This window comes from Palaemon carinicauda, chromosome 4 (genome assembly GCF_036898095.1).
Source record: "Palaemon carinicauda isolate YSFRI2023 chromosome 4, ASM3689809v2, whole genome shotgun sequence".
Classification (NCBI taxonomy): Eukaryota; Metazoa; Arthropoda; class Malacostraca; order Decapoda; family Palaemonidae; genus Palaemon; species Palaemon carinicauda.
In genome coordinates, this window is record NC_090728.1 from 88606225 (window position 1) to 88633682 (window position 27458).

At 39.6% G+C, this 27458-nt stretch overlaps 1 protein-coding gene across 4 annotated transcripts in view; it reads left to right on the forward strand.

Annotated features, from left to right (window-relative positions):
• Positions 1 to 26914, forward strand: part of aPKC (protein kinase C iota type) — a 354044-nt gene extending 327130 nt beyond the window's left edge. For 3 of the 4 annotated variants that reach the window (XM_068372435.1, XM_068372437.1, XM_068372438.1), the window contains 3 exons: positions 3061 to 3176; positions 24950 to 25088; positions 25406 to 26914. In XM_068372435.1, coding sequence (XP_068228536.1) covers positions 3061 to 3176; positions 24950 to 25037 — 204 coding nt within the window. In that variant the 3' untranslated portion in view covers positions 25038 to 25088; positions 25406 to 26914. The remainder of the gene's footprint in view (positions 1 to 3060; positions 3177 to 24949; positions 25089 to 25405) is intronic. The other variant, XM_068372436.1, reaches the window with a different exon arrangement.
• Positions 26915 to 27458: the final 544 nt, after the last annotated feature.

Below are 27458 nucleotides of genomic sequence, written 5' to 3' on the forward strand. Positions count from 1 at the left end.
TTAAAGCTTTCAAGAGGAAACTGAAGGTTTTTATTCTGTGAGTCGTTTGACAGTAACGATTTAACAGTAAATGAGCAATACGTGGTATGAAATGTTGAATACTCTGAATGAACAAGATAAAACGACAGTGGAGTTCCTTTAGAGATTGGGGTTCCCCTGCTGTCAAAGTAAAGTAAAGTAAGTAAGCATGGTATGCTAAGATATACTGCCTAGCATAGTATGTTAAAATATACCACCTAGCATGGTATGCTAAGATATACCGCCTAGCACAATATACCCCATAGAACGGCATACCGCCTAGAACGGCAACGTTAGATGGAACACTTTAGTGAGGTCATGAATAGAGACATGAAATGAATAATTTGATTGATATACCTGAAGCTGAGAAAGACATTGCTGTACTTATGAATGAATTCAGCGTATTTGAAGTTGAAGCTATCATTAAAAAACTAAAGAGATGGAAAGCCCCTGGGTATGATGGAATTACTGCTGAGATGATACTGACCGAAAATGAAGTGACTCCTAGTATACTTACACGATTATTTTGTAGAATGTGGAATGACAAGGCAAAACCTGATGTGTGGGAGCTAGGAGTGTTGGTGAAAATAACAAAAAAGGAGATCTGACTGATTGCAATAATTACAGAGGCATCACACTTATATTTAGTATGCTCATTCTAAAGAGACTGGAGAGAAAGATTGATGAAAAGCTAAGAGATGAACAAGCAGGATTTAGAAAAGGTAGAAGTTGTACTTACCAAATTTTCATTTTAAGACGTGGTATAGCAATGTGTAGAATATCAAAATCCACTTTTGATGGCAATTGTGGACCATGAAAGTCTGTGATAGTGTGCACCTGCCAGTTTTGTGGAGAGTCCTGCGGTATTATAGAGTTCTATTGTTTGTTTCTTTTAGGTTGACCTCATACTTGGAATAAGGAGGCCCTAGGCTTTTGCATTGCCAGCCCATAATATGGAATTCTCTTAAATATGTAAATTTGATTAAGTTTGCTCATGAGCATAGCATGTGCAAAATTAATGTTAATGGAGTCCTATCAATTGATTTTCCAGTGAACAGTAGAGTACTCAAAGAGAATGCGTTGTTACCTATGTTTTTATCCTCCTCATGGATTTTGTAATGCATAGAATAATTGGGAATGGTGAAGGATTGGACTGGATTGGTAACAGGAAATTAGCTGCCCTAGAGTATACTAATGCTGTCCTTATTAGCAGAACACCACATGACTTGCAAAGCTTGCTTACCAGAATGCATGAAATATCACGAGTGGTTGGACTCGAGATAAGTAGAAGAAAGACAGAGATGATGTGAATGGTATATGCGGTGGAAGATGAAATATCATTGGAAGGAGAAAAGATTAATGAGGTGGAACCATTTAAATATTTAGGATTTATGATCTCTAATACAGGATCTTTAGAATTGGAGTTTGATGGAAGATTGAAAAAAGCTAACCAGACAATGGCTAGGCTAAGTAAAATTTGGAAATTAAATTGCCTGAAATTACCTATAAAAATAAGGCTTTATATTAGTATAGTGAGATCGGTGTTTCTGTATGGACATAAGTCGTGGTATGACAATGAAACAACATCCAAAAGATTTTGTAGATTTGAGAACAGAGCACTCAGAAGAATATTGGGAGTTAAATGGCAGGACAGGACTAGAAAGGAAACTATAAGAGAGATTACGCGAGTGCCATATGTAAATGAGATCATGGTGAGGGGTAAATGGAGATGGTTTGGGCATGCTCTTTGCGCTCCCCATGAGAGAATAGTTCACCAAACTTTTAACGATGGTCCACAAGGCACTAGAAGAGTTGGAAGATCCAGGTCTATATGGCTGAGAACTATGAAGTGTGAAGTAGGAAATGATGAATGGAGAAGTATTGATTTAAAACCTCAAGATGAAGATGACTAACGAAATCTAACCGAGGCCCTTTGCATGAATAGGCGTAGGAGGAGGAGATGATGATTGTAGTATGCTTTTGGTGAGTCCGCTGTAACGTTCCTTCAGTAGACAGTTCCATGGGCTAATATTGTAATTACAAGAGATATTGTTAGACATATATGATTGACTTCTACAGCAGTGGGATTAGGCTGTACTACAATGATATCATTGTCACAGATAGTGCCAGTGGCTCAGGATTTTAATGTCTTATTCTCAAAGTAAAGAAAGATATAATGAAGGGATGTAAACCTCTGGAAAGAAAATGGCTTCTAATTAGTAAATCAGCCTCTCTGTCTTGAGACCAGTGGCAACCTCATACAATAGGTCAGTTTATTTACTGTTGCCTACATCAGTTAGAAGAGTAGCTTTTAATATGTGCCCTGAATCTTGTACTGAATGGTGCATTTTGTCTTATTGATAATGGACATTGAGAATTCAGTTGGCTACTGTTGGTAAATTTAGAAAGGTGTATGTTTTGGCAGAATTGCAAACAAACCGAACATTTAAATGTTAAACTAAAGTATGTGTGATTTTGTGCCAATATCAGTGGTGTTTTTATTTGTATGCTTAGCTCCTATGGTGTGTGCTTTACCAAAGGTAGATACAAATATCTACAAAATTCTTTTATGCCAAAACTTTATACAGTTTTTATTTTTTGTTGTACAGCTTCTATCGGGAATCAAGTTGAGAGCTTCAGGAGTAATTGTCTTTTCTTTCAGAAATCATTGGTGTATCAAATAGCCTTTACTCTATAGTTATTTATAGTATTGCAGTATATACAGTAGATGTAGACTTGGTTTCAGAATATCCGTTACATGACTGCTGCATTTTGGTACTAGACAGTGATAACTGCCTGAGAAACATTTGCATATATGCTTGAACTATATTTTGTTTAGTCTGTATCATTCATAAGTATGTTTGTAAGAATTTATGCTGCAACAATTATATTTCTAGCTTTCTGCATATAACAGGTACCAACTAAAATTTGTCTCCAGTACAGATCTGCTATGAACATGCATAAATTGCTTGGCCTTTGTTGTAATTTTGGTTTAGGTGTTTGAGGTAGTGGTTGTGTATGTATGCTTTATTGTTGTTGCAGCTGGAGCAGAGACAGGTTCCACCGCCTTACCGCCCAAGGCTAGATTCTGAACGTGACTTGGCTAACTTCCCGCCAGAGTTCACGGATGAGCCTATTCAGCTCACCCCTGATGATGCGTAAGTACTAGGTTTTTCCCTTGCATGCCCTGTAGCCTATTGTAGGTATGTAATTTCCAAGGATTGATACATTTCAGTAAGTATTAGAAGGCTTATCAAGTAAATGGGTATGTATGGCTTTTGTGGTAGATATTTTATGACCCATTTGGAGAAAATCATGGCAGAAAAAGTTTGTAAATTAATTGTATCTTAAGAGAATTAAGAATTTGATTCAGATTTGCAGTTGGTAAGCAAAAATTACCCTTCAGTCTGTCAGGTTTTGCAAATGATGTTGAAGTAGTACTGTATTAGATAAATTATTTTGAGAAGGTATTTGTACCTACATCAAGGCAAACCATAGTCCTTCAATAGAAATTTAACTTTGGCAAACTGGAACGGCTGTTAAACTTTTAACAGGTGATTGTAGTTGCCTGGGGGTGGGAGGGGAACCCCTACCCACCCGGCAGTCAATAAAGCTGCCACTTTTGATTTTAGCAGCAAACAATACATTTTTAATTCTTGCTACCTCATCAGACAGAGCATCATGTTTTTAGGGATATACAGTGATACCTCGGTACTCGACCATAATCCGTTCGAGATCCGTGTTCGACCTCCGATTTGTTCGAGTACCGAATTTTTTTTCCCCATAAGAAATAATGGTATATATTCTATTCCGTTCCCAAGCACTCGAACAGGCCCAAAATATTAATAAAACGTGTACCTAAACAACAATAATTATCTAAATGTGTATGAAATTGGTCAGAAAATCCTATAAAACAATTTTAAACCATTTACTGTACTAAAATAAAACAATTTTAAACCATTTTCTGTACTGTAGTGAACATACCTTTGAGCAGCGGTTCGATGGCATACAGGGATGGATGTGGAGAGGATGGAAGGGGGAGGTTACTGCTTGGAAGGAGAGTCCCCTTCCATGATGTGGCGGGGTAGTTCTCCTTCAGGAGTTGTTTCTCTCTCCAATGAAAGGGTGGGCAGATCTATTTCAGGGGTTTCTTCTCTTCTTTGTCTCTTCTTTGGAGGAGAAACAGGCTTTGATGTAGCAGCTTTCTTTTCTTTTGTGAAAAACTGGTCTATTGTTAATTGTTTCTTCCTCCTCTGCAGTATTCTTCGAAAATGATACATGACACTATCATTAAACATATGCACTGCCCGGTTTGCTACTGCAATTTCTGGGTGGTATTTTTCAGCAAAAGCCTGCACATCTGCCCACTTGGAACAAATTTCATTGATGAGAGAACTTGGAACATCCTCCCTTACCTCATCCTCTTCTGAAGATTCCTGCTCCACAATCAGATCCTGCTGCTGTTGTTGTTGCAGGTGCAACAATTCCTCCACAGTCAACTCGGTAGAATGGCTTTCTACAAGCTCATCAATATCATCCTTGTCGACCTCAAGCCCCAAACTCCTGCCCATGACAACAATTTCCTCAACGACATCAGTGTCATCAGAAATTACAGGGGTAGCAGTGCTTGGACCCGCCTCTGGTTGGAAACCTTCAAACTCCCTCTCTGTGACACATGATGGCCACAGCTTACGCCAGGCAGAGTTCAATGTCCTATAGGTCACACCTCGCCAAGCTTGGTCAATCATGTTAACAGAGTTGAGGATGCTGAAGTGTTCCTTCCAGAATTCCTTTAGGGTCAACTTCGTGTCACTGGTCACTTCAAAACACTTTCTGAAAAGGGCCTTGGTATAGAGTTTTTTGAAGTTTGAAATGACCTGTTGGTCCATGGGCTGGAGTATGGGAGTAGTATTGGGGGGCAAGAATTTGATTTTGATAAAGCTGTATTCTTCTTTCAAGTCATCCTCGAGACCTGGAGGATGTGCAGGAGCATTGTCCATAACCAGAAGACATTTCATTGGCAAGCTCTTTTCAATGAGGTAAGCCTTAACCTGGGGGGCAAACACTTCGTTTATCCACTCAGTAAAGAATTGTCTTGTGACCCAAGATTTAGTGTTCGAGCGCCACATAACTGGTAGTGCACTTTTACAAATATTATTTCGTTTGAACACCCGGGGGTTGTCCGAGTGGTACACTAACAAGGGTTTGATCTTGCAATCGCCACTTGCATTTGCACACAGCAACAATGTTAGCCTATCTTTCATTGGCTTGTGACCTGGCATCTTCGTCTCGTCCTTGGTAATGTACGTATTGGCTGGCATTTTCTTCCAAAATAACCCAGTCTCATCACAATTAAAGACTTGTTGTGCGATCAAATTTTGTTCATTTATGTACCGATCGAATTCCCCCACGTATTTATCGGCTGCAATTTGATCCGAACTAGCTGCCTCCCCATGCCTAGTAACACGATGAATACCTGTTCTATTACGAAACTTTTCAAACCAACCCCTGCTCGCTTTAAATGTAAATGAATCACTTTCACTGGTACTCGGACTTTTCTTCACTAATTCTTCATAGATATGCAACGCTTTTTCACAAATGAACGCTTCACTAACACTTTCCCCGGCCAACTGTTTTTCTTTAATAAATATTAAAAGCAACTTTTCCATCTCCTCAATCACTTGTGGCCTTTGCTTAGTTACCGCCGTAACTCCCGTTGCAACATTCGCCTTCTTAATCATTTCTTTATGCTTTAAAAACGTAGAAATGGTCGACTTCGCCATTCCGTATTCTACCGCTAAATCGGACACTCGTACACCATTCTCATATTTCGCTATAATTTCCTTCTTCAACTCGATCGTTGTTCGCACTGTTTTCCTCTTCTCCTTCCCCTTAACACTCATTACTTTCTTGGGACTCATTATGAAAGCTAAAAAAGCAATTAAAAGCACTGAAAATCACTAAATCACAACGAATGCTGATCGCGCGTTGTCTGAGTGACGCTCTCGAGAGAACTGATGCTTCCCGAACAAGCGAGAGTGGCCGAGATGGCGCGATCATCACAAAGCCCATGCGGTCGTCACGTGTTCGGCTGGTCGAGTACCGAATTTTTGGTCGAGCACCGCAGCAAAAATTTCTCGAAAATTTTGGTCGAACTCCGAATTGTTCGAGTATAGAGTCGTTCGACTACCGAGGTATCACTGTATTATATATAGAATTCAAGGACATGCAGTTGTTTTCTGGATAAACTGTAAATGGGTGACATTTTATGTGCAAACATTACATTATCCACATAATTTTTACTGTTGGGTGGCATGTCAGTTGCTGTCATTCCCTCGCTAATATGGCTCTTCGATAACTTCATGAACCTAAAGAATTTGGCTTGCCTAAGACATCGCTACACATCGCTAGTGCTCTGTCGGAGGAAGGTGGTTTTGCTCCGACCAAGTGTGAAGGGGGGTCCCCTTTCCCATCTAACTCTACTGTGTCTTCCCGATCTCCGGGGAGGCACTAAAGGTCATATCGTCTCTGCTGCTTTGAAGCGACACGTGGAGGAACGTTGACATGGGCTTGTATGACATGGTAAAAGGTGAACTTTAAGTTCCTCCTCCTTTGCCACAGCTTCATTAAATTCTTCAGATGTTGCTATTTCTAAAAAAACAAGTACTATAGAAGATGCCTAAGAAGTCCAGAAAGACAATGATAGGTGAAGCTTTCAGTTAATCTCTCCCTGTGTGCCTGCAGAGGAGACAGTGTGGTACAGAGAATTACCTTAATCCAGGGAGATGTCTTAGTATGCAGTACAGGGGCTCATACTGCTGTTACCTGTGCCTGGTCTCATACCAAACTGAGTATGCGTACCAAAGGTCAGGATGAAGGCTCCATGCTTTTGTATACTGCATATCGTACTTAACAGCATATGTGAAAGATCTGTTGAAAATATTCTCAAGATGGCGTGGTGAAGGATCGAACCTATGTCATAGACAATCTCAAATACACAAGACCAGCACCTTAACCCCTTGACCTTGGATATATGTATATATATATATATATATATATATATATATATATATATATATATATATATATATATATATATATATATATATATATATATATATAATGTATGTATACATACATACATACATATACACACACACAGTCAGTCTGTCCTCGTTCTTCATGGTAGTTAGGTTACAGACACAGCCACGAAAAGGGGATTTTCACAAATAAATGCTGTACTGGGGTAAGCTAACTCCCAACCTAAAAAGCCACTGCCCCTTGCCAGGAGTGGATGTCTGAGCTGATTATTATTATTACTATTATTATTATTACAAACTAAGCCACAACCCTAGTTGGAAAAGCAGGATGCTGTAAGCCCAAGGGCTTCAAGAGAAAGGAATCAAAGAAATGAAAAACTACAGGAGAAGTAATAAGCAATCAAAATAAAATATACTAAGAACAGTAAGAACATTAAATTAGTTCTTTAATATATAAACTATAGAAACTTAAAAAAAATAACAGGAGAGAGAAATAAGATAGAACAGCATGCCCGAATGTACCCTCAAGCAAGAGAACTCTAATCCAAGGCAGTGGAAGGCCATGGTACAGATGCTATGGCAATACCCAAGACTAGAGAACAATGGTTTGATTTTGGAGTGTCCTTCTCCTAGAAGAGCTGCTTACCATGGCTAAAGAGTCTTCTACCCTTACCAAGAGGAATGTAGCCACTGAACAATTACATTGCAGTAGTTATCCCCTTGAGCAAAGAAGAATTGTTTGGTAATTTCAGTAACACAGTAAATACTGCCTAATATTGTTTTAATTTGGTTTCTACAACAGTTTATAATCATATGTACAGTGTACAGTACATTTGCACACTTGTACACTACGTAATGAACACAGTAAGGTTACAGTACAGTATTATGCTAAAGTGAATATTTACAGAGTCGTCATCATCCCCTTACTGTTCTGTATAATGATACAGTAGTTGTTCCTATCTAGTAATACTGTACTGTAATCTAATACTCACTGATATTGTTGTGTATATTACGGTAATATGTGCACAGTAATATTACTACAGTACAACTTAACTGTACTTATTGTAAGTGTTCAGTGTTTTCGTTCTGACGACTCGTAGCCTTCGCATTTTCTTGAAGCATGATGCAACTTCTTGTATGTCATCAAATGTGCAGTATGTTATATCTATATTTCTTAAAGAGAAATACAGCTTATTTTATAAACTAAAAACATAAATATCTTGGTGATAATTGTTTCTTTTAAATAAACAAACAAAAACAGTGCATTCGATTACTACTCAACAGCTGATTCTCTCTCTCTCTCTCTCTCTCTCTCTCTCTCTCTCTCTCTCTCTCTCTCTCTCTCTCCCTCTCTCTCTCTCTCCCTCTCTCTCTCTCTCAACATTACAATAAATCTTGGGTTTGCCCATCAGGATTCCCAACATTTTTCAGACATTGTCTCGGGAATTCAGAATTCATTTGTTTTGGGGAGACTATATTTTGCTTTATATTTTTATTTTTCTCTTTCTTGAAGACACAATTACAACTGTGCATTTAGCTCGGTTTGGGGTAAATAACATGAATTCAGGCATCCTTTTGAAGTTGTGTGAAGCTCTTGCATTCCCATAGTAAGAAATATTGGAACTTAACTCCTCCCTTGTACAGTGACATCGCTAGCTTTAACATGGCAGGAGTTCAATCCAATATCAGGATCGTCTATTTTTCTTTCTTTTTCTTATCTATCTCATCCCTCACATTAAGTTTTTTGAAAAGTTTCTGCATAGAGTCTTTTGTACTAGATTTCTTTCGTGCATTACTTTTATCTGTTGAAGGTGGTTAGTCAGCTGATGACAATTGAATGAAAGAAAATAGGACCTATTTCTTTTGTTTCATCACGCAGTCTTTAGAATATTTGATAGGAGTTTCCATGGAAACTCCTACCATTCTTTTCTCATCCATTGTAAGAATTATGGTTTGCAATTTCCCAGGCCATCCATTGAAGATGGAGGAACTACATTCCAACTGCAATTTTTTGGTTTTCCGCTCATTCTCTTGGTAAGCAAACGTTGAATAGACTTCCTAATGCGAGCGGCCATGGAATGTTTTCACACAACTGACAATACAACAGTTCCTTTATATTTCCACCTGAACTTTTTATTGCTGCTCTATTTAGCAATTCGTCACTATTCAGTAGCTCCTATTTTGATTGAATTTATTTTCTATGGTTAGGCAAGATTTCCTGGAATCTCATGGGACTCTTATTCGAATACGATATATAAGAGAGCTGCTACCTATCATGCAGCCAACAATCACATTGACACGAGAATAGTTACAGATTGTTTCAAGATGAAAACAAAGATGTATGTCCACTCTACGTTCTAGAGCTTTCAATGCACGGCTCCAACTTTTACAAGAACCTCACGCTAGATATCTGAAAGATTTCAAGAAGAACTGAAGACTTTCTTGTTTTTAGAGTGCTTTAATCTGTAGAATTGACATTTTATGTGGAATATGCTGTATAATTCTCTATTCCTAAGACTGTACACGACAAATGTATCTTTTAGGTCTGGCAGGACACAGGTTTCAATGCGTGAAAGGACCAGGGAAAGAGCCTTTAAAGTGAAGTATGTAAAGGAAGATTGATTACTTATCCAGTGAGAACCTCTCATAATCTTGAGTAGTGTAGCTGACATGCTTAATCCCCCTAGTCGTTTTTTAGTCCCCTTGTTGGTTCTTGTGACTTTTTATATGGAATGTGATTTCATTCTTTCAGAGAGACCTTTTGTATGGAGGGGGTGGTTCCTGGGGGTCACTGGGGACCAGGATCCACGAGCCCACAATCTAAGAGTCATGGCTGGTTCTCAGGAGGAACGTTCCTGTCACCAAGTGTTCGAGGTGGCTTCTTGCCAATAATGCCTTCTCATGTGAGGCGACAGGTAATCTGTTTGTCAGTGTTGGCATCTATGGGCTGCGGAAAGTACCCCCTCTTTTTGCCTGGCACTATGCCTTTTCCCTCTACTTATTATCTCATTCTGAGGAGTGGTTTGCATTCATTAGTGCCTCTTAGTTCGCTGACTTGAGGATTTAGTAACAGGTCTATCCTGGCGACAGTCCAGATCCCAAAACACTGTTGATGTGCTACCTCCTCTTGGCCATTAAGCGCTTGAAGGCCTCCCTTCTGTGCCTTTCTCTAGGCACAGTGCCCTGATGAATCAGACGACAGGTAGTCTGCAGTCGGTGTTGGCAAATTGAGTCACGGACGGCGTTCTTTCTTGCATACTAACAGTGAAAACAGTTGCACTGTCCAGGGACTCATTCCGCTGGAATGAGATATCACCTTCCCGGCTCTTTTTCTCTTGGGAACTTCACCTTATTGAGTCTGGTGTCAAGATAGATAGTGGCGTTTGCTAACGAGACTGGGTTTTGACCAGGCTCTTTCGTTGTCAAGCAAATTGCTTCCTGCCACCTCTTGATGTCGCTTTCCAACAGTTACTCTGGGAGTTAGATAGCAGATGTTCTTGGTCAGTGTTGGTGACCTTGGCTGTCATTTGCCATAACTCTGGATCGCTCAACTTAGCAAGATTAGTCTAGGCGCTCACTTCATGCTCATGAGTCGCCTTCTACCTGTCCCGTCTCTTTTTGAGGCGACAGGTAGTCTGCTGTTCGGTGTTTGCTACCCTGGTCTGTGTGAAGTTTGCCCCTTCACGTAGCACTGTTCCAGCAAGACAGTTAATCTCTCTGGGAAACAGTGTCATTAACTGTGCCTTTCCCTCCTCTTATGTCATTCTCAGGAGTGTTTTGACTTTCGTTAGTGTTTTCTGGTTGCCACCTTTGAGGATTTAATAACAAGGCTGTCCTGGCGACCTTTCCGATTCTAACTGTTTGTGCACTTCCTACTTTTTGATTGTGTGGAGGTTTCCCCTGACAGGATGTTTAGGCTTCCTTTTTGTATTGGAACCTTTGCTGCAAAGAAGGACTTCTCTTCATGTCAGACTTGAGATTGGGTCTTGATTGCTTGTCTTTGGTCATCTGTGGATTTACGAAGATTTCCGTTTTTCTCCTACAAGCCGACTTTTCTGTTGGAGTTTCTTCTAAGTCTTTCGCCCTCCTCACGCTCTTTGCAAGATTTTATTCAGCTCTTAGTAGTCTTTTTTTGTTTTTTCATGTCACCTGCCTCTGGGTCTCATTCTTTTATGAGGAAAAGATAGTTGACGAGAAGCGGTCTTCTTCGTTAATACGGGAGTCTCATGTGCTTCCCTTTGGCTGTCATTTGGCACCTCTCTGAAGGTGTTGTCTTCTGACCTCCCTTTAGCAAGTAGTCCATTTTCTCTCTGTACCTTTCGCCTCATAGTTGGTACGATGGTGTAGGCCAGGACATTTTATTGTTTCCTTGGAGAAGTTGTCGGACAACAGTCCGTCCGTCCTCCTCCTGAGTGATTGTTCAGCGGATCAATGTCTGGAATGACCTTCAATTCTCCCTTGCTTTGTATCATGCAAGAATTTTTGAGGTCAAGGTTCAAAATTTTCTCACTTAATTCAATCATTGTTGTTACCTCCTATTCTTAAAAGAGGAAATTCTTCCAGTTCTCTCCTCCTTGTCAATTTGGATAATTGGGCTAGATAAATTACCCTAACTAATGTTTATTAATATGGAATTTTCATACTAGAAGTTGATTTTAATAATATTTACCTGGATAGTTTAGCTAGTCCCGCCCATTATTATGCAACTGGTTACAAAAGTAAGTTGAGCTCACGGCTCAGCTGTCAGTGTTACCAATGGCAGGTTAATGGGATTCAGGGCTAGATAAATTATCCAGGTAAGTAATGTTAATATTAATTTTAGTATGAAAATTAAATTTTTCTTTCCTTGTAATAGGCCTACCCTTCAGTAGTATAATCCTTCGGCATTACAGGTGATGCAGTCCAAACCCCCAACCTGCATCCCTCCACGGTAGCTTAAAAGCCATGAAATAGATACAGGAATACAGTATACTGTATGTTTTTTTTTTTTATATATAATTTTTCAAAATTTTTATTTCTACAATTAGGGTTTATAAACCCAATATATCAAAAACACTTTTTAATCTAAAACTTTTTCTGTAGACACATCCCTACATATACACAAAAGAAAATTTGCAGTCAAGAATCACACCTGAGATTTTAAAGGATTCATACAGAGTTAAAGAAACCTTATCAATGCAGAGATCTGGATGTTGAGCAGACACTGTCCTCAACCTACAATACTTACAATCATACTTAGGGTTCAATCATTGTTAGGGTTCAACTTCATACTCCATAATTTGCACCATGCACTAATTTTAGTTACATCTTTATTAAGAGATTTGGCAACCTAAGATCTACATTCAGGAGATGGAATTGAGGCAAATAGAGTAACATTATCTGCATATGAAACAAGCTAACTTGCTAGGCCAAACCACATATTGAGTATGTAGTATGAAAAGTAATGTGTCAAGAACACTACCCTGAGGAGCACCAGATATTGTTTTGAAAACACTGACACTATCTTTCCTACTACTAGTAGTTCCTGATCTTGAAGAATTTTGAATATTACTAGTACCTCTGGGCAATTGATGTGTAGTTTCGTCTCATGTGGGGTCTATTTCCCTGAGAGATGTAAATGATTCAGAGTTGCTCCCAACCATTCTTGTGAAGCACTTGTGAACAGAGATTTGGTTTGGGATTTTCTAATCCTACCAATGTAACAGAAGTTACTTTTCCATCGGTGTAATAGTGACAACATCTTGATCTGTTGTCTTCTTTCAAGGAAATTCAGAGGAAATTTGAAAAACCATGATTCCTAGAAGCCTCGTCCACATCCGAACCAATATTAGCTTTGCTATTTTAAACTTTACAACAAAAGAAGAAAAGACTGCATCCTCTTCTCTGACATAAAAGCCAGAAAAGAAACTATTGCTTTTATTTCCAAAAGTAGAATCTTTTAAGTTGGAGCAAGGAGGGACTTATTGAAATTGACGAGGACCCCCAACTGATCCAACTATCTGATTACCCTTTGCAATAAAACCTTTAAAGTTAGCCAATTACAGAACTCTGATGAATAACTAGAGGCTATCCTGAGTTAGAACCATAGGCACTTGAACTGATAAAAATTTTATCTATTGACAAATCAAAGGTATTTCCTTGAATTGAGATAAATTGGAATGTGGAAATATGCTTCAGGAAGTGTATTGGGAGCATCAAATCTCATTACTTGTATTTGATCTTCCTCAGAACTTTTGAGGGTGTTTCCATCGAAAACCTTGTGAGCCCTCTGAACTTGAGGGCTGAGACATCTAATACTGGTCTCCAACTTTCTGAGCTTTTGGAAACTAGGAATTACCTGTTGTAAAACCCCGTGGAAGGGTTTGTGATCTCTTGATAAGGGAGGGTAACCTTCTTTGACCACAACTAGCAACCAGGGGCTAGGCTGCAGGTTTTCTCAAATGAGGAAGTAGTGGAAAAGTCTTCCCTCTACTTCTGATAGATTTTTGAGTCTGGTTGGCAATCCTTTTGGAACGTTTACTATAAACGGAATTCTTTTGTGCCATCCATTAAATAAAGGGCCTCCTTGTTGGCAGTTCTGAGGAAGGAGCATTTTACCCAAAAGTGGAAGCTTGAGTATTTCTAGAAACTAACCTCAAGACATCAGTTTGAGTTCTGCTCTACTTGAGCCACTACTTCATAAATTTTTAAGCCCATTTAACACAGGTCTCAAAATAGTTGAGGAAATTTATTTCTGTTTTTGTGGCTTGGATATTAACCCCACCATAGAGGTACATATCTGTTCTCTTCTCATAATCCCAAAACACGTACAGTAAAGGCTTATAATGTCTTGGATGTTCCAACTGACATGGTTTTAATTAGGCAGTTCAGAAAACCTAAAATTATATCCAAATCCTGATATCCTGGAAATTTCTCAAATACAAGACTAGAAATAACCCCTATTATAGTATCTGCAAAAGAAAGTGATTCAAGAACACACACTACTTGCTTACCCACAAACATCTCTGTATTATATCAACTTGTATAACCTGAATTCAAAGATTTTCTCTTATGAGGCATAATGATAGTGTTAAAACTGGAAACCAAATAAAAGTCTAAGACAAGGTCAGACAACTGAGGCCTATATAAGTTAAGACATCTCTGCATTGAAATAGGCTTAACCCCTTCATTATGAGGCTGCGGATCCACTACTCAAACTACGTGCGAGATTGTCACCATTGGATATACTTGCTCACTTACTCTATAATAGCCTACATTTCCATGTTTGTCTGTTTTACTGCTGATTACAGAATAAATGGTTCAAAAGTTTGGTTTGTTTTCCATTGTTTTTCACCTTAAACAGCAGAAATATCTTTTTCAATATTAAACTTAGCCGGTGATTATATAAGCTGCAGCTCTGCTGCCCGACAGAAAAACTCTACGGTCAAAATACGCCAGCGATCGCTATGCAGGTAGGGGGTGTACATCAACAGCGCCATCTGTCGAGCAGGTACTCAAGTACTCCATGTAAACACAGAACCAATTTTCTCTCTGTCGTGCCACCGGCAAGACCTACTAAATTCGCTGTTGCTTACTGGATTGGTTTTCACAGATTTTGGTGAAGTACACATTTCTAGTTATTAGCTTTCGCTTTGCAGAGGTTATCTTCAATACATCCTTGCTTTCTTTTATTGATTTTGGATTATTTGTTGACGACTTTGGATAGATTTTGAATTCCCCTTTGACTAATTCAAGATGGCTGACCCTTCTCAAGTCCCTAAATACAGAAAGTGTAGTGCTAGGGACTGTTCAAGGCGTCTTCCGAAGGCCTCTATCAATCCGCACACCGTTTGTTCCAATTGTCGGGATAAAGTCTGTCAATTGGAAGATCGATGTGAGGAATGCGTTGGGCTTTCGGAATTCAATTTTCTCGAATTCCTGAAATATTCACGTAGGCTAGAGAGAGATAGAGTCAGGAGAAGTTCATCTCGCTCCGTTGATATTTCCTCTCCTCATGCCCCACAACCTTTTCCTTCCCCTGTAGTGGTTGCTCCTGATCCCCCTTCTAGCACTCAACAACCTTCGATGGCAGATATGATGCGTGCCATTCAGGCTCTGGGTGAGAGAGTCGAGTCATTGGCGAGTGACCGTAACCAACTCATGGCAGACGTCAAGGAGTTGAAGGGTAAGAGTGCAGTGGGTAGTGACAAAGTGAGTGCCAGTGTTGTGGAAAGTGTTGTGGATAGTGTTGCGCTTGAGGGTTCGTCTGTTCGTGCCTGTCGTCCTCCTAGTCCGGGACCTCTTGCAAGCTCCCAAGCCCAGGGGAGAAGCAATGTCGTACGACCAAAGGGTTCGAGAGGCTTTAATCAGCGAACAGACGTTCCCTCCGTGGTTTCGGACGTATCTATCCAAGATCGTCCCACCCACAAGAAGACGAGAGAGCCCATTTATTCCTCGTCTGCGGAAGATGTTTCTCGGAAGAATAAATGGACCAAGGTCTCACGGCCTCTTAAACGCAAGTCGGTCCCTTCCGCGCAAGTCCAACGGCCCAGTTGTAGCCACTGGGTCAGTTCGGACTCGCTGCAGTCTTCCGATGACTGCACACCTCCTAAGAGAGGCAAAGCGGTACCGCATCAGGCAGTAACACCGTCTGTTGCCGCACCTGCTACTGTAGACCCTAAGTGGTCTTTGCTGCAGACCATGCAGACTCAGTTGACGTCTTTAATGCAGGACTTTCGTGCGGAGAAGGTTGACGCTGCACCAACCGCTAGCCTACAACCACCTACGGTTGTGCGTCCAGTGGACGCTGAGGCTACCTTCTCCCGCACTCCAGCTGTGAGAGTCCCGCCACCCATGCGCTGCCAGCCGCATGTTGACGTTAAGCGACGCACGGAACCCTCCGTTGACGTTCGCGAGTTACAACAACAACCTAAGTTGTTTTGTTTTGACGCTGTGCGTCAACTTCCGCAACCCAGTGTGGTTACCACTACTCGCCCACAGCAGACTAGACAGTCAGGAGTAGACGCTTTGCGCCCCCGCGCTGCTATGGTAGTTGCCAGCTCACAGACTGGGCAACAGTTCCATGACGTTGCGTCCGGTGCAGTCACGCATGCACCCGTGCTGCCGGACTCAGTTGACCAGCCAACTCCTACTCCTTTGCCGCTTCCTCCTCAGTATTCAGATGATGGACTCTCTGATGATGACGACGCTGCACACATTGACGACCCGCATACGGACTTCGACGAACCCAAGACCACGCCTCCCTCCTTGGACTTTAGAAAAGTTCTTGCACTGTTCAGGGAGATGTATCCTGATCAGTTTTTCTGCGGCCCCACGCTCACCTCCCTCTGAGTTCGCTTTAGGCACGCAGTCATCCGCGCCTGCCTTTACGAAGCTCGTCTAAGAGAGCTTTAAGAGTGTTGGGAGAATGGTTGCAGTCCAAAAAGCACCTTGGGAAGACAGCATTCACGTTTCCCCCTGCGAAACTCTCTTCCAGATCGAGCGTCTGGTATGCCACGGGAGAAGTTCTCGGCTTGGGAGTTCCTGCCTCTGCCCAGGGCGACTTCTCAAGCCTAGTAGACTCTCCCCGCAGGCTAGCCATGAGACGCTCCAAGATTTGTTGGACTCCTTCAGACTTAGACCATCTGATGAAAGGAGTGTTCAGAGCCTTCGAGGTTTTTAACTTTTTGGACTGGTGTTTGGGAGCGTTGAGCAGGAAGATCTCCCCTTCTGACAAGGATACTTCCATGCTCATTATGTCCTGCATGGACAAGGCCATACGGGACGGTTCCAGTGAGCTTGCGGCTTCGTTCGTTTCCGGGGTCCTCAAGAAACGGGAAAACCTTTGCTCCTTCTTGTCAGCCGGAGTAACACAGTGTCAGAGATCGGAACTTATGTTTGCTCCTCTCTCAAAGTGCCTTTTCCCAGAAGAGTTGATAAAGGAGATTGCTGCCTCCTTGATTCAAAAAGACACGCATGACCTGGTTGCGTCATCTGCTCGCAAAGCCACCCCTTTGCCTACCGTGTCTAGACCCAGGATGGACACTCCAGCGTCCAGGTTCATTCCGCCCTTTCGTGGCAGAGCCTCCAGCAGAGGAGGTGCTCGTGCTGAAGGGAGACGCGGGATTAAGAAGAAAGGTACCAAGTCCTTTAAGGGCAGAGTCTGACTGCCACATTCTTCAGACAGCAGTGGGAGCCAGACTCAAGAACTTCTGGCAGTCTTGGGAGAAAAGGGGCGCAGATGCACAATCTGTGAAGTTGCTCAGAGAAGGGTACAAGATCCCGTTTATACGCAAACCCCCTCTAGCAACGTCGCCCATCGACCTCTCTCCCAGGTACAGAGAGGAGGACAAGAGACTAGCTTTGAAGCAAGAGGTGTCCCTCTTACTAGAAAAGGGAGCGGTAGTCAAAGTCCGGGACCATCAATCCCCGGGCTTCTACAACTGTCTCTTCTTAGTGGTAAAGAAGACAGGAGGGTGGAGGCCGGTGCTAGACGTCAGTGCTCTGAATGTCTTTGTCACAAAGCAGACGTTCGCCATGGAGACGACAAAGTCTGTTCTAGCAGCGGTCAGGAAGGAAGACTGGATGGTCTCTTTAGACCTAAGGGACGCTTACTTTCACGTCTCCATCCACCCAGATTCCCAACCTTATCTAAGGTTCGTTTACGGGAAGGTTGTCTACCAATTTCAAGCCCTGTGCTTTGGCCTAAGCACGGCTCCTCTTGTCTTTACGAAACTGATGAGGAATATTGCCAAATTCCTGCATTTAGCGGACATCAGAGCCTCCCTCTATTTGGACGACTGGCTTCTAAGAGCTGCTTCAAGTCGTCGCTGTCTGGAGAATCTAAAGTGGACTCTAGATCTGACCAAGGAATTGGGTCTCCTGGTCAATATGGAAAAGTCCCAACTGGTCCCATCCCAAACTATAGTGTACTTAGGGATGGAGATTCGCAGTCAAGCTTTTCGGGCTTTTCCGTCGGCCCCCAGAACAAGTCAAGCCCAAGGATGCATCCAGAACATGCTAAAGAAGGACCGATGTTCAGTCAGACAGTGGATGAGTCTGATAGGGACGCTTTCATCCCTGGAACAGTTCATCGCGTTAGGGAGACTGCACCTCCGTCCCCTTCAATTTCACTTAGCTGTGCACTGGAAAAAGGACAAGACGCTAGAAGCGGTCTCGATCCCCATTTCCGAGAAGATGAAGTCATCACTGACTTGGTGGAAGGACAACATCCACCTCAGAGAGGGTCTGCCCCTGGCTGTTCAGACCCCCAACCACGTTCTCTTCTCGGACGCATCGGACACGGGCTGGGGTGCGACATTAGACGGTCGGGAATGCTCGGGATCTTGGAACTCGAATCAAAGAACGTTACATATCAACTGCAAGGAGCTACTGGCAGTTCATCTGGCCTTGAAAAGCTTCAAGTCCCTCCTTCTAGGCAAGGTGGTGGAGGTGAACTCAGACAACACCACGGCCTTGGCATACATCTCCAAACAAGGAGGGACCCATTCTATGACGTTGTACGAGATTGCAAGGGACCTCCTCACTTGGTCAAGAGATCTAAACCTTTCTCTAGTAACAAGGTTCATTCAAGGCAACATGAATGTCATGGCGGACTGCCTCAGTCGGAAGGGTCAAATCATCCCAACAGAATGGACCCTACACAAGGATGTGTGCTAGAGACTATGGGCCACATGGGGCCAACTTACCATAGATCTCTTTGCAACCTCGATGACCAAGAGGCTCCCAAATTATTGCTCGCCAATCCCGGACCCAGCAGCAGTTCATATAGATGCCTTTCTACTGGATTGGTCCCATCTAGACCTTTATGCATTCCCCCCGTTCAAGATTGTCAACAAGGTACTGCAGAAGTTCGCCTCTCACGAAGGGACAAGGTTGACGTTAGTTGCTCCCCTCTGGCCCGCGAGAGAATGGTTCACCGAGGTACTTCAATGGCTGGTGGACGTTCCCAGAACTCTTCCTCTAAGAGTGGACCTTCTACGTCAGCCACACGTAAAGAAGGTACACCCAAGCCTCCACGCTCTTCGTCTGACTGCCTTCAGACTATCGAAAGACTCACGAGAGCTAGAGGCTTTTCGAAGGAGGCAGCCAGGGCGATTGCTAGAGCAAGGAGGACATCCACTCTTAGAGTCTACCAGTCGAAGTGGGAAGTCTTCCGAAGCTGGTGCAAGTCAGTATCAGTATCCTCGACCAGTACCTCTGTAACCCAAATAGCTGACTTCCTTTTATACCTGAGGAAGGAAAGATCTCTTTCAGCTCCCACAATCAAAGGTTACAGAAGCATGTTGGCAACAGTCTTCCGTCACAGAGGCTTAGATCTTTCCAACAACAAAGATCTACAGGACCTCCTTAAGTCTTTTGAGACCTCGAAGGAGCGTCGTTTGGCTACACCAGGTTGGAATTTAGACGTGGTACTAAGATTCCTTATGTCAGAAAGGTTCGAGCCACTACAATCAGCCTCCTTTAAAGATCTCACTTTAAAGACACTTTTCCTCGTCTGCTTAGCAACAGCTAAAAGAGTCAGTGAGATACACGCCTTCAGCAAGAACATCGGATTTTCATCTGAAACGGCTACATGTTCTTTACAGCTTGGTTTTCTAGCCAAAAACGAACTACCTTCTCGTCCTTGGCCGAAATCGTTCGATATTCCAAGCCTTTCTAATTTGGTTGGAAATGAACTAGAAAGAGTCTTATGCCCTGTTAGAGCTCTTAAGTTCTATTTAAGACGAACTAAACCTTTACGAGGACAGTCAGAAGCTTTATGGTGTGCTATTAAGAAACCTTCTTTACCTATGTCAAAGAATGCAGTTTCCTATTATATCAGACTGTTGATACGAGAAGCTCATTCCCATCTGAATGAGGAAGACCATGCTTTGCTGAAGGTAAGGACACATGAAGTTAGAGCTGTCGCAACTTCAGTGGCCTTTAAGCAAAATAGATCTCTGCAGAGTATAATGGACGCAACCTATTGGAGAAGCAAGTCAGTGTTCGCGTCTTTTTATCTTAAAGATGTCCAGTCTCTTTACGAGAACTGCTACACCCTGGGACCATTCGTAGCAGCGAGTGCAGTAGTGGGTGAGGGCTCAACCACTACATTCCCCTAATTCCATAACCTTTTTTAATCTTTCTCTTGAAATGTTTTTTATTGTTGTTTTTTGGGTTGTCCGGAAGGCTAAGAAGCCTTTCGCATCCTGGTTGATTTGGCGGGTGTCAAATTCTTTTCTTGAGAAGCGCCTAGATTAGAGGTTTTGATGAGGTCCTTTAGTATGGGTGGCAACCCTTAATACTTCAGTTCCTAGGAGTCGCTCAGCATCCTAAGAGGATCGCGAGGCTCAGTAAGGAAGACTTACTTAAAAAGGCAGAGTAATTGTTCAAGTCGACTTCCTTACCAGGTACTTATTTATTTTATGTTTGTTATTTTGAATAACTGCTAAAATGAAATACAAAATACTTAGCTCATTATAATGTAAACAAGTAATGCTGGTCTCTACCCACCCCCCTGGATGTGAATCAGCTTATATAATCACCGGCTAAGTTTAATATTGAAAAATTTTATTTTTATTAATAAAATAAATTTTTGAATATACTTACCCGGTGATTATATATTAAAGGACCCTCCCTTCCTCCCCAATAGAGACCCAGTGGACCGAGGAGAAAATTGGTTCTGTGTTTACATGGAGTACTTGAGTACCTGCTCGACAGATGGCGCTGTTGATGTACACCCCCTACCTGCATAGCGATCGCTGGCGTATTTTGACCGTAGAGTTTTTCTGTCGGGCAGCAGAGCTGCAGCTTATATAATCACCGGGTAAGTATATTCAAAAATTTATTTTATTAATAAAAATAAAATTTTTCATTCATTGTGAAGAGGTTATAAAATGATTTTTCAGAAATTTGTTTTATACAATTTTCTCAAAAATAATGGTAAAGCAATGTGATTTTGTGTATGAAAACTTTAAATTCATTGAATTGACTATGTTACTCCTTAAAAATTTCATTATAAATAGCAGTCGAAAGATATAAAACTACTCGTCAGTAATAATGGACTTTAAAGTTGTACAGAAATTTAATGAAAATATCCATTTGTTTCCTTTGACACGAAGTATTCTCTAATACCCGTCGAAAGACGTAAAATTACTTATCAGTAATGATAGACTTTACATTATAAAGAAATGTAATGAAAATATCCATTTGTTTCCTTTGACATAAGATGTATTCTATAATGTATAATTTATAAGTTATACTATAAACAAAAAACTCATGAGAAAAGAAACATATTTCTGGCCCACTTGCATGTGACTGTCTCTATGAACTGGATCATTCCTGTTTTGGGTATTTCACAAACTTGGAAATAGAAACTGTGCTTCCAAGATCATGATAAATACTGCTTAGAATGGCAATAAAGAGAACTAATGACAGTAGGCTAACTTTTACTCATGAAAACAATTAACAATACTAATAGGAAATATGTAAGACATGAAGATATTTTGGTTTAATGATAGTTGAGAAAAAAGGAATAAAATAAAAAACAAATCTTACGCATCAACAACTTGCATTACGTACTTGTAAAACATTTTTATCTTGTTGTGGGTGTGACTTGTGGTAGTCAAGAGGAGGAGAAGCTTTCTCTGTGATTTGAACACTATGCCAACATAGAAATACACTAAAATAGACCTTACATAATCATGAATACGGACTAGAATTGCAAGCATTTCGGTTGGTGGTGGGGTGATATGTGAGGATCCCTACGTCTCTAGCTGGGGGTGTCAAGGATGGTTTGAGTAATGCCTCAGGTAGGGAATGTTGCCATTGGATCGAGATAGTGGTGTGATTATTATATGGTAATTAAAAGCAGACTAGAATTATTCTTTTGGTCTTGAATTAGTCACAATTGTACAGTAGTATTGATCCTGTAGTCCCTTTGATGAGAATCTTGTCAACATAATTGATAGGCGTAACCCTTCTTGTGTACTAAAGTGCCGAATGAAGGAAAAACCATGGTTCAATAATGATTGTAGACGTGCTTATTTGGAGGAGCAGGAAGCCTATCATCTTTGGAAGGGTAACAGATCAGATTAACCCTGGAATAATTATACTCAGCGTTGAGATTTTGCTCAGAAAGTTTATGCTTCAACTGAAAAGAAATGAAATTTCACCATAAAAGAAACCCTTTCTGGTACAACCCAGGAGCATAAGTGGTGGACTACCCTTACATCTGCACTCTTTGGTGTAGACGCAACAGTTCCTCCTTTACTTAAATCTGTCACTCACTGTCCAAAGGAAAAGGCAACCCTTTTGGCAGATATATTTGACAGCAAGCAGAATTATGAGAAACTCGAACTTCCTCATTCCTGTTTTCCTGAAGCTAAACTTAGTAGTTTAGCTTTCCTATCTCGTGAAATTAAAGCTCTCTTGATGGACCTTGATGCTTATGGAGGTTTAGACCCTAATGGTATTTCTCCTTTGTTTTTTATAAAGACTGCAGATTTCTTAGCTCCAAAGTTATCTGTTAATTTGTGTAAGTTAGCAAGAAGAGGAGCTTTTAGCACTTGTTGGAGAATTGGTAATGTTACTCCACTATGTAAATGTGTTTGTGGTAGCTCAAGTCCAACTGATTACTGCCCAATTTCCATAACTCCATATTATCTAAAGTTTTTGAATGTCTTTTGGCAAATCGTCTTAATAGGTTTGCTGAAGGTAATCATGTTCCCTAGTTTGCAATTTGGTTTTTGTAAAGGCCTTGGAGCATGTGATGCCCATCTTACAATCTCCAATGCTGTGCAGAAATCCCTTGATTGTAGTCAGGAAGTTTGTACGATTGCCCTTGATTTTAGCGCTGCCTGTGACCATATTAATCATGAGGCCCTTGTTTTCAAACTCAAACAGTTGAGGGTCGTTTCTTAGAATCATTATTGAATTTATAAGTAATAGATCAAAAAGAGTTGTTGTTGATGGGCACCAAAGTGAGTATAGGAATGTGATACCTGGTGTTCTTGGCCCATTACTTTTCTTACTTTATACACACAACATGTGGTTTGGCCTAGAAAACAAGCTTGTTGCATTTGCAGATGATGCTACTCTTTGCATCAATTCCATCTCCTGAATGTAGATCTGGGGTTGCTGAAATCCCTTAATAGAGATCTAGCTAAAATTAGTGCATGGTGCAAATTATGGGGTATGAAGTTGAATCCTAACAAAACTCAAAGTATGATTGTAGTAGGTCAAGGACTGTGGCTCCTCAACATCTGGATCTCAGCATTGATTGTTTCTTTAACTTTGTATGACTTTTAAAATTTTAGGTGTGATTCTCAACAGCAAATTTACTTTTGAGAAACATCAGGTCTGTGTCTTCTTCAATTGCACAAAAAATTGGCTTATTGAGAAAGTCTCTCAAGATTTTTGGTGATCAATCTAAAGTCTTTCAAAGTTTTTGGTGAACAATCTATTCTAAAGAAGTGTTTTAATTCTTTCATTTTACCTTGTTTCGAGTATTGGTTTCCTGTCTGGTCTTCAACTGCTGATTCTCATCTTAATTTTTTGGACAAGAACTTACGGTCTATTAAATTTCTTATTCCTGATCTAGAAGTTAATCTCTGGCACTTTCGTTCAATTAGTTCATAATGCATGTTGCATAAGCTTTTTTATAATTCTGACTATCCTTTGCATTCAGATCTTCTTGGACAGTTCCATCCTGTTCTTAATACTAGGTATGCAGTTAATTCTAATAGTCAGGCCTTCTCCATCATGAGTCTCAATATTACCCAGTACTCCAGAAGTTTTATTCCAGCTGTGACCAGGTTGTGGAATGATCTCCCTAATAGGGTAGTTGAATCAGTAGAACTTCAGAAGTTCAAATTCGCAGTAAATGTTTTAATGTTGAACAGGCTTACATAAGTCCTTTTATAGTTTATGTATGAAATATTTGTTTTAATGTTAAGTTTTTTAAAATATTTTATTTTAATTGTTCATTACTACTTTATCATTTATTTATTTCCTTATTTCCTTTCCTCACTGGACTATTTTTTCCTGTTGGAGCCCTTGGGCTTATAGCATCTTGCTTTTCCAACTAGGGTTGTAGCTTAGCTAGTAGTAATAATAATAATAATAATAATAATAATATTGTTTATGGCCATCCTACTCAAGTGTATAGTGTCGTACTATGAATCTATTGTTGTGAAGAAGCTTTCCAATTATTATTATTATTATTATTATTACTATTATTATTATCATTGCTAATACTACTATTAGCTAAGCTACAACCCTAGTTGGAAAAGCGGGATATTATAAGCACAGGGGCACCAATATGGAAAAATAGCCCAGTGGGGAAAGGAAAGGAGGAGATGAATAAACTACAAGAGAAGTAATGAACAATCAAAATAAAAGACTTTAAGAACAGGTATAACATTAAATTAGATCTTTCATATGTAAGCTAATAAAAACAAGAGTAATAGAAATAAGATAGAATAGTGGGGCCGAGTGTCTCATGATCAAGAGAACTTTTAACCATAATATATGCAATAATTGCTGGTATATGCCTTAAACTAGGTAATGGTAGCATTTTAGGTAACAAGGTCACATTCTTTCATAAATACTTGCCTTTTAGATTTAATTCGATCTGAATAAACTTTTCTGCAAGTTTAAAGCAAAGATCTTTCTTCAAAACTAAAGGCATATCTGACACTAAATGCTACTTGCAATAGATGCTTCATCAAATTATCAGATACCAGAAAATGAAGTAAGATTATTGGTAGCTGCGGTGCAAGCAGGGAACTACCTCATTAATTTTATTCATTTGAGTGTGCAAGGTGCTATTATTTTGTATGCATTTTTTTTTGCTCATACAACATTTCCAATTGAAGAAGACTGCTTATAGTTGTATCTTTACTTTTCAGACGTGCTATTGAAAACATTGACCAAAGTGAGTTTGAAGGATTTGAATATGTTAATCCTTTACTAATGAGCATGGAGGATTGTGTGTAGAGGAGGAAATTTCTGTGACTGCTGCCTGCAGTGTAGCATATCATAGTTTAGGTATGTATTATATTATTTTTTTTTTCTCAGAAAAGAAATGTCGCAAGGTTCTTTTCAAGTACAAGAGAAGAAATATGTACAGTATCATGATGATAGGGAGTAAGTCTATATCACTGTATAGGGAGTAGTCAAGATCTGGAAATCACTGTATATAACTGATCTTTAAAGTACAGTATAGTACTGTAATTATAAATATATTTGTTAGTTTTACCTGTTAATTTTAGAAAATGGGAAAATTATAGCACAGTATTTTAATGATGGTTAAGTTTATAATTTCATATGCAGTACATCATTTATACTATGTTTTAATTTTTCAGTATTTTTGCCATCACATGGACTTCCACACTTTGATAGTAAAGAGCATCTTCCACTATCAGTCGATAAGAAGTCACTGTCTCCGGCAGTTTGACTAGCATTAGACACAGTCAGCTAAAAGATGCTAGTCAGTCTAGACTATCTGCCATTTGACCTTAGAGAAACTCCTTAGGTCAACATTGTAATTGTTAATAAGAGGTTTATTTTTGTGAAATATGTTTGTGACAGAAATGGATGGTTCTGTACAACAGTGTCAGTTATGGTCTGTTTCACTGCAATTTATATTGGATATTAATGGACAGTAAACTGCAGTTATGTTGTTGCACTTGTGAGCTTGAACTTATATGTTGATCTTAATACTTATGTATAAAAAATATTTATAGGGTATGTGCATTGACAGGGATTGGTAATTTGTTTAGCATTGACAAAGTTCAGTATTGTATTAGAGATCCTACAGAGTTGTCTGTGCTCCATCACAGATTGTATATATGTATACTGTCAGTTAGTTTTTTTTTAAAGGATACTCCAGGTAAAACTATATTTTAGCTACCTTGTACATTTCTCTTGATTGATAATATGTCAACTGTTCTTATCATTTTCTTTAAGCATTGTGTAAAAAGGAGGTAAATACAGTATATATACATTTCAAGAAAAAAATTAATCAAAATTGGTAAAAAAGAAATAGGAAAACTATTAATTCAATTTCATTCTCTCAGATGAGGATAGTTATCCTTTGATAGCTTTACAATTTAAGATTCCAACAGTTGAAATTTTGGAGAATAAATACTAGATATTTTTTAAAATACACATTTTGCATTACAAGATATTTTAGTCTTTACATGAAAGCAGCTAGTACTGTATTATAATATAATAATAATTTTGTACATAGTCTTATTTCAAGGACAGAAAAATGCACAGGAATGGCTTTTACATAATTTTGGTATTTTTATATGACATCAGTAATGAGTAAAAAGTTAATTAAATTTTGAACTGTTAACAACTATTTTGAATTTTAGTTATGTACTGCAATGTACTTTTATATTCTATGTTATGTGATTTTGTACAGGTAGTTGATTTCACAATGGCAACTAATCAGAAAGTGCATTCCATTTACAGTATTTTGAGACACATTTGCTCCTGTGTGGGTGAAAGCATAAGGACAGTGTTAATTACCGTAGCATTATGTCCTTGTGTATGCTGTTTAGGTTATGTATAGGTTCAGTGTTTCTAAATTTGCTTGTCATCATCAATCCATAGAACAGCAAATGTTAATGCTTTTACAGTCAAAGGTGCTTTGTCACTAAAAATCAGGGGTTTAGTGTCAACGGGAGGATAAGCCAGGTCAAGTCTCATTTGTATTTCTAAGCCTTTTATAATTTATACTTTATATGTATAAGAATTTTACCGACTGATGAAAAATGAGTTTTTTATATTCATTGTATTATGAAGACTCCCTTACAAGTAAAATCTTTGCGATTCTTGAGGCTACTGGTGTCAAGGTTGTAATTAATTTTTTGATTATCTAATTACCCTGTATACGTCGTTAATCTCTTTCTTGCCACATGTATTATATTAGTCATTCCCAAGTTTATAAAGTTAACTTACCTTGGCTTTTATAATGGTGCTACTGAAATGTTTTGTAACAAAAACTAACGCAGTAATTTTGTTGCATTGTGTTTGTTCATAAGTAATTTAATTTACTTATTTTAAATTACTCATTGAATAACATTTAATATCAAACCATTTTATTCAAGTGATTTGTCTCGGAAGTTGTTTATATACTGGGCTTGCATCATCAATATGAAAAAGTACAGTAGCTCATCATCTTTCATTATTTATTTTGGAGTCAAAATAGTTAATTCTACAAGTTTCTGTATGCTTCACAAAAAAAAAAAAAATTTTAATGTTAAAAGTTTTAGTTAATTTTGTAAATAGAAGAAGAATCCCAGGAACCCCTCCACATAAATATTGTTCCAGGCTTTTGTACTTAGGATTCACATTGATGTAAGAATGCTGATGGGATGGGCTAGAATAAACACTATTTTTTGATCATTG